General features: G+C 47.8%; 2 protein-coding genes across 2 annotated transcripts; one reads left to right on the forward strand and one right to left on the reverse strand.

Moving 5' to 3' along the window:
* Positions 1-1,342: 1,342 nt before the first annotated feature.
* On the forward strand, positions 1,343-8,157 carry DNAAF2 (dynein axonemal assembly factor 2). The gene is made up of 3 exons (XM_008269626.5): positions 1,343-3,236; positions 6,097-6,240; positions 7,525-8,157. The coding sequence occupies exons 1-3, from the start codon at positions 1,461-1,463 to the stop codon at positions 8,026-8,028; spliced, it is 2,424 nt and encodes an 807-aa protein (XP_008267848.4). The 5' UTR covers positions 1,343-1,460; the 3' UTR covers positions 8,029-8,157.
* Positions 8,158-10,926: 2,769 nt separating this feature from the next.
* MGAT2 (alpha-1,6-mannosyl-glycoprotein 2-beta-N-acetylglucosaminyltransferase) lies at positions 10,927-13,481 on the reverse strand. The gene has a single exon (XM_008269624.5). It carries the CDS (start codon positions 12,970-12,972, stop codon positions 11,629-11,631), a length of 1,344 nt encoding a protein of 447 aa, XP_008267846.3. The 5' UTR covers positions 12,973-13,481; the 3' UTR covers positions 10,927-11,628.
* Between the last annotated feature and the right edge of the window lie 48 nt (positions 13,482-13,529).

The raw sequence follows: 13,529 nt of genomic DNA on the forward strand, positions 1-13,529 counted from the left end.
GAGCGAGCGCTGAGAAGGCAGGGGAGGAACCTGGGGAGACCGCCTCACTGGGGAGCGGCAGCACCGGCTGTGCTAAGTACTGCTGAAAGCAGACGATCACTAGATTCACTACTAATTCTTTTTATTTTTTTGACAGGCAGAGTGGACAGTGAGAGAGAGAGAGAGACAGAGAGAAAGGTCTTCCTTTGCCGTTGGTTCACCCTCCAATGGCCGGCCGCGGCTGGCGCGCTGTGGCCGGTGCACCACGCTGATCCGATGGCAGGAGCCAGGTGCTTCTCCTGGTCTCCCATGGGGTGCAGGGCCCAAGCACTTGGCCATCCTCCACTGCACCCCCTGGCCACAGCAGAGAGCTGGCCTGGAAGAGGGGCAACCGGGACTAGAATCCGGTGTGCCCGCGCCGCAAGGTGGAAGATTAGCCTATTGAGCTGCGGCGCCGGACTAATACTAATTCTTAAATAACTACCCCAGTCAATAAATATACTTCTATGAGATCCCTTCAAATGCATAAAATTCCATCGTATGGCAGCAGTAAAATTAGCTCCATTGTTTCCACTGTAGATTCTTCCTAAACCTTTAGGGTAAATGCTATTGAGGCCGGCGCAGTGGGTTAACGCCCTGGCCTGCAGTGCTGGCATCCCATATGGGCACTGGTTCCAGACCCAGCTGCTCTACTTACGATCCAACTCTCTGTTATGGCCTGGGAAAGCAGTACAAGATGGTCCAAGTCCTTGGGCCCCTGCACCCATGTGGGAGACCCGGAGGAGGCTCCTGGCTTCAGATCAGTGCAGCTCTGGCCGTTGCGGCCAATTGGAGAGTGAACCATGGGATGGAAGACTCTCTTTGCCTCTCCTCTTTCTGTGTAACTCTTTCAAATAAATCAATCTTAAAAACAAACAAACAAACAAACAAACTAAATGGTATTGCCTTGAACACACTCTGCCAGGACTAAGTCAAATACTCTGAGATTATCTGAGTCAACACAAAAGTGCAGGCATTTAAAGTCTACTCCCACTCTGAGGAAACACAATTTTTAAAAAACCTGCTATTTTGATAGGAAACTACATATCACCTACGGAGTAAGTAATATTTAGGGAATTATTTATAATTCTATGGGAAGTTCATCTTACAGCGTTATGAGTGGGACAACACACATAGTGCTGGAAATCACGGCCTGCAGAAGAAAATGCACTGTGGGACAGGACTCCAGAAAACACAGCCAGGAGGGTGGCCGGCAGGTGTGAAGGCAGCAGCGGCTCCGGCTGGCCTTTCCTCGGCGCCTAGCTCATTCCTGCCCCTCCCCCGGGCGGCGGAGCTGTCGCCATGGCAACAGGCACGCGCGGCCTCCAGCCGTTACCCGCCGCTGCTGCCCAGGGCTCCGCGCACTGCACTCGGCGGCGCGTCTGCCCGGCCGGGCCCTCATCTGGCTTGGCCCGGAGGGTGAGGAGCCGCGGGGCAGCAGCATGGCCAAAGGGGCAGCCTCCTCGCGGCTGGAGGACTTGGACCTGAGCGGAGAGGAGGTCCAGAGGCTCACCTCCGCCTTCCAGGACCCCGAGTTCCGGCGAATGTTCTCCGAGTACGCCGAGCAGCTCAACGACCCGGAGAACCGGCGGCTCTACGAGGCGGAGATCACCGCGCTCGAGCGGGAGCGCGGCGTGGACGTGCGGTTCGTGCACCCGGAGCCGGGCCACGTGCTGCGCACCAGCCTGGACGGGACGCGGCGCTGCTTCGTGAACGTGTGCTGCAACGCGCTGGTGGGCGCGCCCAGCTGCCGGCCCGGTTCCGACCGGGGGGCGCCCGGCAGCCACTGGATCCTGCCCTACAGCCTGGCGCCGGCCCGCGAGTACGCGGGGCGCAGCGGCAGCCGCTACACCGTCTACGACGTGGTCTTTCACCCCGACGCGCTGGCGCTGGCGCGGCGCCACGAGCGCCTCCGCCACATGCTGGACGACACGGCCCTGGAGGCCGTGCAGAAGCAGTTCGGCGTCAGGCTGGACCGCAGGAACGCCAAGACCCTGAAGGTCAAGTACAAGGGGACCCCGGAGGCCGCCGTCCTGCGCACGCCCCTGCCCGGCGGCGCCCCGGCCCGGCCCGAGGGGGATCCAGACGACCCCCTCCTGGCCTTCCCCTACCCCTACAGCTACCCGGCCGCTTCCGGAAGCTCCACCGGCCCTCGGCCCCGGGCGCCGTCCCCGCCGGAGCCGGCCCCGCCGCCCGCGCCCACCGAGCCCCGCTACAGCGTGGTGCAGCGCCACCACGTGGACCTCCAGGACTACCGCTGCTCCCGGGACTCGGCCCCGAGCCCCGTGCCCCACGAGCTGGTGGTCACCATCGAGCTGCCGCTGTTGCGCTCGGCCGAGCAGGCGGCGCTGGAGGTGACGGGCAAGCTGCTGTGCCTGGACTCGCGGAAGCCTGACTACCGGCTGCGGCTCTCGCTCCCGTACCCGGTGGACGACAGCCGCGGCCACGCGCAGTTCCACAAGGCGCGACGGCAGCTGGTGGTCACGCTGCCCGTGGTGCCGGCCGCCACCGCCGCGCCGGAAGAGAGCCCCGGCCGGGCCGGAACTGACGACGCGACCCGCGCCTCGGAGGAAGAGGAGGAGGAAGAGGAGGAGGCGGGACTGGCCGGGGGTCTCGCGGTGGGGAACGGAGCCCCGGATTCCGGCCGAACCGCGGCCGATAGGGTCCCCGCCGCAGGTGGCCCCGAGGTGGCACCTCCGCCGGCTGGCGCTGGAGAGGAGCGGGACTTTGACGGGGTCGCGGGGTCGCCGCCGCCTCCTCCTGGGGACGGGGACGGAGACCCCTCTGGTCCCTCCGCGCTGGGCCTCGACGGGCAGCCTCCCGCCGGAGGAGGGGGCGTGCGCCGGCCGGGCTCGGGCCGCGAGCCCGCGGACCCGGCCATGGGCGGTGGTCCCTGCCCCGAGAGGAGGGGACCTGTGTGTCCCCCCTTGCAGTGTAACCAGGATGAGGAAACCCTGACCCTGCTCATTGGCGTGCCGCGCATCCAGCCGCAAAGCCTTCGAGGGGACGTGAGCCCCCTCGGGTACCACGTGTGCTTCTCCGCGCAGGACTCGGCTTACGCCTTCCTTCTGCAGTTTGCGCCCGAGAATAAGCTGAGCACCAGAGAGCCCGTGATTAGCATTTCCTCAGACAATGCCGTGATAGAACTGGCCAAATCTCCGGGGAGCTATGGACACTGGAAGCAGTGGTTTTACGGCTTAAACGACGCATCTTTGGAGGTAACAGTTCTTTTTAGAGTCTTAAGTTTTGACATATTTCATGCCACTTTTAAAGTGTCCTGTTAGGCATCCACTCAATGTATTCTAAACAAAATAAAGCCACCCTTAATTTTTCTGTAAATACTAGAAATTGGTATGCACGTTGAAAGCTAGTGCACAGTCAGCATTTTTTAAGAAGTGGCGCATGGATTCCGGTCCTCGACGTGTGCGCACTGCCCTCCTGGGTCCCCCGCCTGCGAAGCGGAGGGCAGGGGTGGCCAGCAGCGGAGGGTGCCTGCTTCTGGGCAGAAGGGCTGTGACTCTAGTCGTATTTCCCCAGGCGTTTATGACCACATTGGAAGTGCTTAAGGCACTTTTTCCCAACTTAGAAAGGCAGTAATAACAGCAGCTGACGTCCAGAGAGGTCACGGACCTCCGCCAGTGTCACACAGCTTTTATGTGGGAAAACGAAGTTGTGACTCTAAATCGCATCTCCGACCCGAGTGTAGGGTTGTGCTTCTTCGTCTGTCCGTTGTAATCATCCTCTGGGCCCTGCTGGTCAGCGAACACACGGCCGGTATTGAACGAAGTCGGGTAGTTGTGGAGCTCGACATCCCCTCCGCCAGCTGCCCTCTTCCTGGGCAAAGGCTTTTAGAACTGGGCCGAGCGTTGCCCGGCCTGCTCAGCAGAGTAACTGGGAAGGAATAACTTCATATGTTCTCTGGTAGTTCTATACTTCTTAGGCTACTGAGGTTCTTGAATTTTAGATTCAGCACAAGTATTGGCAAATATTGAAAAACCTACTTAAAATTTGAAGTTCTAAAGAGTTTAAAATCATAAATGAACAGTTGATAGCTTTGTATGGAAGTTACATGTAGATTGTTAACCTCTTTTAACATATATCTAGAGTCATGTTCCAGAAACAACACTAATTACACACATTATATAATAAAAATTATTTGACCATGGCTTTATACTGAAACTTTTACTTTTCCTGTTGTTTTTCTAGAAATTTGCTAGTCGGTTACACCTGTATTTTATGAGCTGGGTGTCTCTTTGAGAAGTGATTAATTTGAAACCCTCCAAAAATGGTAAAATAGGCTGAGTAAGCTACTTTATGAGACTGAGTACGTTTATGTTATCAGAAGGAGGAAATTTAGGAAACGGCAGTCGTTTTCCTGTCATTGTTTTAATAAGTGTGAAAGTAACTCTCAGTGTGGGAAGAAAACTTTATGGACAGCAGTTCCTGTTTTATAATTTATTTCAATAAGATTTTCTAGTATGCTAACATTTAGGCCAAGAAACTAGAACAAAATAGGACAACTTTTTTATCTTTGAAGTCTGAAATTAATAATTATGTAATTATAATATTTGCTAGGGTTGATGGAATTATGATGTATTCTTTTGCTTTCCATGGTACTGGACCAGGTGTGAGTATTAAAGCAAATTTTTAAAAAGCATTATAGCGAGGTATATATCATGAATATATCATCATGTGCATTATATGAAAAGAACCGCTATGTAAAGAGACTTTTTTAACTATCAAGGTCAAATTTGCTTTATGCACAAAAAATACTAAATGTTTATTTAACCCGTCAATATTCACTGGGAATTCTCCCAGAGCCTCAGGGACCACGTGTTATTTTACTGTAAAACTGAAATCAGTTATTAGAATGACAAGGTAAGTATATACAGATCTTTTAATCATAACCGTTTCCATTACAGATTTCGGATTTACTAAAAGTTAAAATAGTTGGTGTGCTTCTGGCAGTGAGACAGGGCTGAGTATATTTTCCCAAGACATGGACAGTAGAAAAGCTATAGAGGTGTTTTTCTGTTCTAGAGGTTCATTTAAAAAAAAAAAAAAAGATTTATTTTATTTATTTGAAAGACAGAGTTACAGAGACGTAAAGAGAGAGAGGTCTTCCATCTGCTGGCTCACTCCCCAGATGGCCGCAGTGGCCAGAGCTGTGCCGATCCAAAGCCAGGTTCACTTTTATTTGGTTGGTGCTTACAAGGTCAAATACTGTTGAACAGAAGACTTGAAACTTGTCTTTTTTTTTTTTTTTTTTTTTTCCCATTTGGGCCAAATAATTAGCTGTTTATTTTGTAATTATAAAAGTTGTATATAAAAGGTGTATAGGAAGATTATTTGGAGCAACAATGAACTGATTTTAAGTAATTTTAAATATGATTAATGTGATTACTCCTCCCAACACCTAATATACTTACTCATTTGTCATGAATATAAACAGAATGCTTTGTGTTTGGGATTCAGGTGAAAGAGTTATATTTGCATTTTCTAACAGCTTTGAAATCTTTCCATGTCAGCATCTACCTGATTCTCATATATTAGTGTCACTGTGGACTATCTCAGTTCTTAGAAATAAAATGCACTTTTTCTAAATAAATTACAGTTGGCCCTTACCTAAGAAGTAAGAGGTAAACTGGTCACACAAAATCTGAGTAGATCCTGTTATGTATATTTCTTAGCTGACTCAGGAAGTGCTCTAGAACTGAAATACATTTATAGTTGGGATTCCATTTATTTCCTTAGAAGTGATGTTACTCTTAAGAAAAAAAGGAAAAGAGAAAAAAGGAAAAACAAATATCATTTGTATGTAGTATTTTCTGGAAGAAAAAACATACCTGAGATGTAATAGACCTAGAAAAAGTACTAAGGGTTTTTCTTTTTAGGTACACTTGGTACAACCCCTACTGCTCTGTACAATGCTAAATTTTCTTTCTCCAAAACAACACATGAAAATACCTTAAAATATTTTAAAAAGTATAACCCATAACTTTATGAGAGTTTTTGTGAATTGTTTTTAGGCACACTGCATTGAGTCCAACTTTTAAGGAAGGTTATCTTTATTTTTAGGAAAGGTTGTTTGTCAACGAAGAAAATGTTGACGAGTTTCTTGAAGAGGTTCTGAGCTGTCCAGTGAGACAGACAGTGCCACCAAACCCACCATTAATTGAAGTCCTTCAAGTTAATGATAAAAAGATTCAAATTCATGCAGAGGTAAGGATTTCAGTGGGCTTTATAAAGGAGTGACTAAAGATATCATTAAATTTTGATTTCTTAATGTCGTAACTTTAAAGGAAATGATATTTAATGGCAGGGAAGAGTGATGTTTAGACTTTTGTCTGTGTATTTACTAAATGTTCACATTTTCACATTATCTCATTTCATTCAAAAATAACCTTCTAATGAGGAACAAAAAAACTAATATTTGGTAAGTTTGAATATTCATCCAGGAGTAAATGCTAAATCTTGCCATTCTCAAACCTTGAGAATTATGTCAGTTCGTTCATTCTTCCTGGGTACATTTATGTCAAGACTGACCTATGAGGCAGTTTCAGTTTGGTTGGATTGCTTTTTTTTTTTTGGGGGGGGGGGTGTTTTCTTAATCTTTATTTATTTGAAAAGCAGAGTTACAGAGAAAGACTGATCTTCCATCAGCTGATTCACTCCCCAAATGGTTGCAGTGGCAAAGGCTGAGCCAAGCTGAAACCAAGAGCTTGGAACTCCATCTGGGTTTCCCACGTACTTGGGCCATCTGGCACTCATATGGGATGCCAGCATCGCAAGCAGTGGCTTAACCCACTGCACCACAACACTGGCCCCAGTTTGATCATTTTGTCTTCAATATTGGACACAATAATTTACTGACTACAACAAATGACTGATATATAAATGAGAGAACAGTGGCTCTAATCACAGAAATTAAAGAAATTCAACAATGCCCTTATAAAAGAATGTCTGTTAAAGAGTTTTGTAGGCCTTTATAAAAAACTTGGATTATTTATATTGAAGGAGATGAGGAATTAGAGAAAGGATTTAATCAGAAAACTAATGCCAGGTTTGCATTGTTAAAAAATAACTGGCAGGGCTGGTGAGTAAAGCCGTAGCCTGCCCTGCTGACTTCCTATATGGATGCCAGTTCGTGTCCTGGCTGCTCCACTTCCAGTCCAGCTCTCTGATGGCCTGAGAAAGCAGCAGCAGATGATCCAGGTGCTTGAGCCCCTGCCACCCACATGGGATTCCTGGCTTCGGCCAAGGCCATTGTGGCCATCTGGGAGTAAGTAAACCAGCAGATGGAAGCTTTGTCTCTCCCTCTCTCTCTGTAACTTTCAAATAAATAACTCTTTTTAAAAAGTGGTAGCATCTGGAGGATGACTTCAGGGGGAAGCCTGGAAACGTACGTGTAGGTCTGCAAAGGTTTTTAAAAACCCTTATTTCCAGGGGATACAATTTAATTTTCTCTTCTTGCAAAGAATTAATTTGTTCTTTCTCACGACACAGGTACAAGAATCTAGTAACTCTGATAAGCTTCAAGGAAAGGAAGACAGAGTCAATGAAGGAAGTCATCTAACTGAAAAGGAAAATGTAGACCATCTTATCACTCGTACAACTGATTCTGACTCATCAATAGCAGCTAAAGCACTAGAAATAGATAGTTGTGGTTCAACTGCAACTGAACAGGAGTCTCTCAATGCTTCTCAGATGCTATTTGAAAAATCTCAGAAACCTGAGTCAAAAATGGAACCTCAAGTTTTCAAAGAAATGAGTGCTGCTTACTCAGCTGAAGAAAAAGACACTTCAAAAGAATCAGTAATAAATGAAGAGAAAGAATTCCGTGAAGATCATCTATCTTCATTACTGACCACAAAAGCAGTTCACAATATACCAGATTTTGACAGCATAAAAGAAACCAATATGCAGGATGGTAGTGTGCAGATTATTAAAGATCATGTGACTCACTGTGCATTCAGTTTTCAGAATTCCTTGCTATATGACTTGGACTAATTATATATAATTTTGGGATTTGAACGTTAAGAGTAAAAAAATCTGGGGATCTTTTAAGTTTTTGTTAATCATTAAAACCAAAGATATTCAACAAAATATAAAATTAAAACTTTTACTCTGATGGAGAAATTGGAGATATGTCTTTTTGCCTTTTCCTTAATTATGGAGATAAATTTTGTGATTTTTCTGATAAATGTGTATTTTTTTTTTTTATTTTTGACAGAGTGGACAGTGAGAGAGAGAAACAGAGAGAAAGGTCTTCCTTTGCCGTTGGTTCACCCTCCAATGGCCGCCGCGGCTGGCGCACCGCGCTGATCCGATGGCAGGAGCCAGGAGCCAGGTGCTTTTCCTGGTCTCCCATGGGGTGCAGGGCCCAAGCACCTGGGCCATCCTCCACTGCACTCCCTGGCCACAGCAGAGAGCTGGCCTGGAAGAGGGGCAACCGGGACAGAATCCGGCGCCCCAACCGGGACTAGAACCCGGTGTGCCGGCGCCGCAAGGTGGAGGATTAGCCTATTGAGCCACGGCGCCGGCTTAAATGTGTATTTTTTTTAAGATTTATTTATTTTAAAGAGTTACAAAGAGAAGGACAGGCAGAGAGAAAGGTCTTCCATCTGCTGGTTCACTCCCTAATTGGCTGCAATGGTCAGAGCTGCGCCAATCCAAAGCCAGGAGCTGCTTCTGGGTCTCCCACGTGGGTGCAGGGGTTGAAGCACTTGGGGCATCTTCTACTGCTTTCCCAAGCCATAGCAGAGAGCTGGATCAGAAGTGGAGCAGCTGGACTCGAACTGGCGCCCATATGTAATGCTGGCACTGCAGGCGGCTGGCCCCATTATTTTTTCAAAGTTTCAAAATACTAACTTGTCCCATGAAGTACTTCTCAAGAATGCAATAACTAGAAATATTAGTATCCTTGTAAGGGGGTAGAAACTAATTGTTTTTAAGTCTCACTATTTATGCTTCAACTAAAGCAGCTTTTTTCTTAACTTGAATGAGCAACAGAGAAAGAAACCTGTGTTCACAGTGGTCCCAACAACCAGGTCTGAGATGGGGCTGGCCAAAGCCAGGAGCTAAGAACTCCATCCTGATCTCTCACATGGGTGGTAGGAAGCTGGGTGGAAAGCAGAGCTGCCTGTACTGGAACTGGCACTCTACTATGGAATGTTTGCTTAGTAAGCAGCGGCCTTAACTTACTGTGCTCCAATGCTGGCTCTCTGGAGGGGAAAGAACTTCACTAACCAATATGAACCATGTTAACAACTGCAGATAAACTAAATGAAATTCAGGATTTTTGCCTCAGCTACATTTTACTTTTCCCATATACCTGCTCTTGATGCTCCACTTCCAATCCAGCTCTCTGTTGTGGCCTGGGAAAGCAGTAGAAGATGAGTTAGGGAGAGAGGTCTTCCTTCCGCTGGATCACTCTGGCTACAACGACCGGAGCTACGCTGATCTGAAGCCAGGAGCGAGGAGCTTCTTCCCGGTCTCCCACGTGGGTGCAGGGGCCCAAGGACTTGGGCCGTCTTCTACTGCATCCCATATGGGCACCTGCTCCACTTCCCCTCTAGCTCCCTTAACTCCCTGCTGATGTACCTAGGAAGGCAGAAGATGGCCCAAGTGGTTGGAACCCTGCACTCAGTTGGGAGACCTGGAAGAAGCTGCTGGCTCCAGATCAACCCAGCTGCAGCCATTGCGGACATTTTGGGGATCCATCCATCTCTCTAACTCCCTTAAATAAATGCCTTTTTTAAAAAGAGAAAACCTTGGGGCTGGCACTGTGGTGCAGCGGGTTAATGCCCTAGCCTGAAGTGCCGGCATCCCATATGGGTGCTGGTTCGAGACATGGCTGCTCCACTTGTGATCCAGCTCTCTGCTATGGCCTAGGAAAGCAGAAGATGGCCCAAGTTCTTGGGCCCCTGCACCCGTGTGGGAGACCTGGAAGAAGCTCCTGGCTCCTGGCTTTGGATTGGCACAGCTGCGGCCGTTGCGGCCAACTGGAGTGTGAACCAGTGGATGGATGACCTCTCTCTGCCTCTTCTCTCCGTGTAACTCTTTCAAATAAATCTTAAAAAAAAAAAAAATAAAAAATAAAAAAAAAATCTAACACTATTTCTCACAAATTTTTAGGAGAGCATTAAAGAAAATGTAGAAAAGGAAATACTTGTGGATGTAATCAGTACCCCCAGGACCCTGAGCTGATGTATCTCTGTTCTAAACTCAGCTAATACAGACTCTGGCCTTTGCTTAGTCCTTTGAACTGTTGACATTAGGTCAAAGTACTAAAGCTGGTAGAAAGCCTGGCTTCATCCTGACGTACATTTACAATCCCCAGGCAAATCGAGCATCAGACAGACTTTGAAGGTAGAATGTAGCTCATAGAGAATTATTTACCTCGCCTTACATGAACATACATAGTTTTCAAACACTATGAATCTGAAATTTATGTAGTCGAGACCATTTAAGTTTTCTTAGGTTAAAATGACATAGTAATACCTTTATGCAAATTAGTTTGAGTAATTTTTTATTAAATGTTAAACCTATTTCCTATTTATTGTTTCTGTCCTTTTAAAAAGTATGTTTAAAGTTAAATCTGGCACTAGAACAAGTTTAATTTGGCACCACTGAAGTTGGTATCATTTCTGGCCTTCAGAAACAATTTAGGCTGTATTTCCCTTACATAGCAGCTTCTGATTGTTCATTATCTATGCCTGGCTAATTTGAAAGCCAGTTTCTTCTGAAGGGAATGTACTGTCATAAGCTGAGTTTTATTTCAAACTCGTTTCTACCAGGTACAGTTAGCAAATATTAAATGTAATTTTAACTTGCAGTATTTCTAGAATGTCTGCTAAATTTCAGTATAAAGAGTGAACAACTTATTCTGCAAAATGATTAGGGACCTTTTTATGCAAAAATGAGTACTTTATTTTGGTAGCATTAATGAAAAAAAAAAGACCATTGTATTTCTATATTGAGGTGAAAACAATGTTTAAACTTTCTTATCACTCAAATACATTCCAAACAAAGTGTGTTCTGTGAAGGTTCCAAAGCACAGGCAAATCTTAACACAATAGATGAATCCATAATACTGCAAATGACTTTCTGCCAAGGTGTTTAAAAAACATAAACTTCTGAATTATGAACCAGTGAAGCAATCCCTTTCCTAATAACTGTGTCAGGAGTGAAACGGCTTGTTCCATTAATACTCTAATGATTTAATTATAATACTTTTTGCTGCTATGAGTTTTAAATAAATTTTGCTGTACGTAAAATAAGTTTTCAAAGTGGAAAAGTGTACAAAGTTTCAGATAAAAAGATTAATAGATGCAATTTAAATAAAATTTCCCCTCGTATCAACAATAATCATAATCTTTAGCAATACAGATTTGAGCTTTAAAACCCAACTCCCAAAGTGAAAACTTCAGTTTTAAATCTTAATCAGACACAACAAAAAGAATACTATATATTTGGACACCTTTTACAAGAATTCTTTTTTTGTATTAAAGCAGAAACCAGTTCCTAAACCCTTTTATTCAACTGTATATCCTGTTTGGACAAATATCAAAAATAGAAGACTGTCACTTTTGCCACTGTGATTTTTTTTCACTGCAGTCTTCTATAACTTTTACAGAGTTCGTGGTCCCTAATATCTCCCCACCCTCCATTTTTTCTAGGTGAGGCAATGGATACCACAGGAGACTTCTCACTGATAATTAGAGTTTCTGGAAACATGTACTGTCTGTTACTATTTAAGAGTGACTCAATCTGGGCACTCTGGGTGAATGGCCTACAGGTTTTCTTGTGATGCATACCACAGTCTCCAGCGTGAAAAACCCTGGGAACTTGAGGAACCAGCACTCTCCAGAGTTTTGGAAGACAAGATACAGTCAAATATTGAAGGGTCCAGTCCCAGTTATAATCATCGTAGGTACAGAAAGTGTCTGTGCACTCGATCAGCTTCTGGTATGCATTGCGGGTTAAGGCTAGACCCATATTGTGCTCTGTGGATTTCCAAGTTTTCACATCTACCTTGTGAGCAATGCCGTGGAAACTCCGGCTGGCGGTATAGGTCCCTAGGGAGAGAACATCACACTCAGGGCACTCCTGCTGTTTCAGCTTCCACATCTTTTTGAAGACATGATAAAAATCTGGGGCTAAGTAATGATCCTCTTCTAGGAAAAGGATAAGGCCAGCATAATCCTGTAGAACTTTGACCCTTTCCCACACAAAATGCAGCTTCCACCACCAGTGATGCTTGGTCTGGGAAAACTTGGCCTCTCTATAATGACCAAATGAGTCAGGGTACTCAGCATTAATGCACCCCAACTTCAAAGCTGCGTTCTTCTGCAAGTCTCTGGGGCAGTCTCTGGGGTCACTGCCCGGAAACTCGTTGGGGTACAACTGAATGCTGAAAGGAAAGAACACCTGCAGAATCGGACAGAAATCCACTCCGGCGATTAGCTGATTGATCTCTGGGGACCAGAAGTCGTGGCTGAAGATGACCAGGACATCTTCAATGCCCTGGGCTTTGCGAAGTGAGTCCAGCAGCAGTCTGAGGTATTCGAGTCGGTTATGCACCTGGACCACCAGCACCAGCTCCCGGGGGGCCCAGGAGCCAGCCTTATCGACATTCCTCAGCGTCTGATCAAAGTTCAGCTGGTACACCAGGGACCGGTAGCGCAGCGTCTGGTTGTCCGCCTCGGGCTGCGCGGCCGCCGGCACCAGCGGGGCTGCCGACTCGTTGGAGACCCTGCGGATGCCCACGGACACGGCGGGATGGTCCCCGCCACGGCCGCCCGCAGCCCGCGCGGGCTCGGCGTCCAGCAGCGGCGGGGCAAGGGCCTCGTTCTTCCTTTGTCGCCCATTGCTGCTCCAAAGGACGAAGCCGCAGGCGGCCACCACGAGCGTCAAGATTAGCACCTTCCGCTTGTAGATGCGGAACCTCATGGTCTTCAGGACCGGGAGAGAGGGCAGGCGGGCGCGGAAAGGAGCTGGCGGCTTCTGCACGGAGGGGGCGGGCGGGCGGCGGCCGTCGCTCTGGCCTGCAGCGGCAGGAACTGGCCCCCGCGGCGGCCCGCGCTAACTCATATCGGGCCCCAGGGGTCCTGGGACCCGAAGGCTCTCAGCTGCCTCACGCCGCTCGGGCTCCACACATCCTCGCCTGGCAGCTGCAGCTCAAGCAGCGGCCCCGCGGCTAGGAGCCGCGGCTTGGCGTCGCCTCAGTCCCCTCCATTCAGCACCACGGGTCCCGGAAGCAGACCCACCGCGCCCCAGCTCCGTTACCTGCGCCTCCAGCGGCCCTGCGTCCTTTGCGCTCTCATTCTTAGGCGAGCCCCGGACCGGCAGCACCGAGCGACGCAACCTCGCCCCTGTTCGGCGACGACCGTTCTGACAATCCGCGACTTGCCCGCGGAACGCCGCGGCCCTCTGGCCCACACCCCTCCGTCCCGCCCCCTTAGGCCGTTGGTTGGCGCTTCCCAGACGCGTCCCGAGGCGCCCGGCCG

The sequence above is a fragment of the Oryctolagus cuniculus genome, chromosome 12 (assembly GCF_051225735.1).
Source record: "Oryctolagus cuniculus isolate XC-2025 breed Fujian yellow rabbit chromosome 12, ASM5122573v1, whole genome shotgun sequence".
Taxonomy (NCBI): Eukaryota; Metazoa; Chordata; class Mammalia; order Lagomorpha; family Leporidae; genus Oryctolagus; species Oryctolagus cuniculus.

Coding starts and splice junctions, on each gene's coding strand:
- DNAAF2 (XM_008269626.5), top strand. CDS start 1,461: ATGGCCAAAGGGGCAGCCTCCTCGCGGCTGGAGGACTTGGACCTGAGC. Junction 3,237..6,096: donor TAAACGACGCATCTTTGGAG/GTAACAGTTCTT, acceptor CTTTATTTTTAG/GAAAGGTTGTTTGTCAACGA. Junction 6,241..7,524: donor AGATTCAAATTCATGCAGAG/GTAAGGATTTCA, acceptor CTCACGACACAG/GTACAAGAATCTAGTAACTC.
- MGAT2 (XM_008269624.5), bottom strand. CDS start 12,972: ATGAGGTTCCGCATCTACAAGCGGAAGGTGCTAATCTTGACGCTCGTG.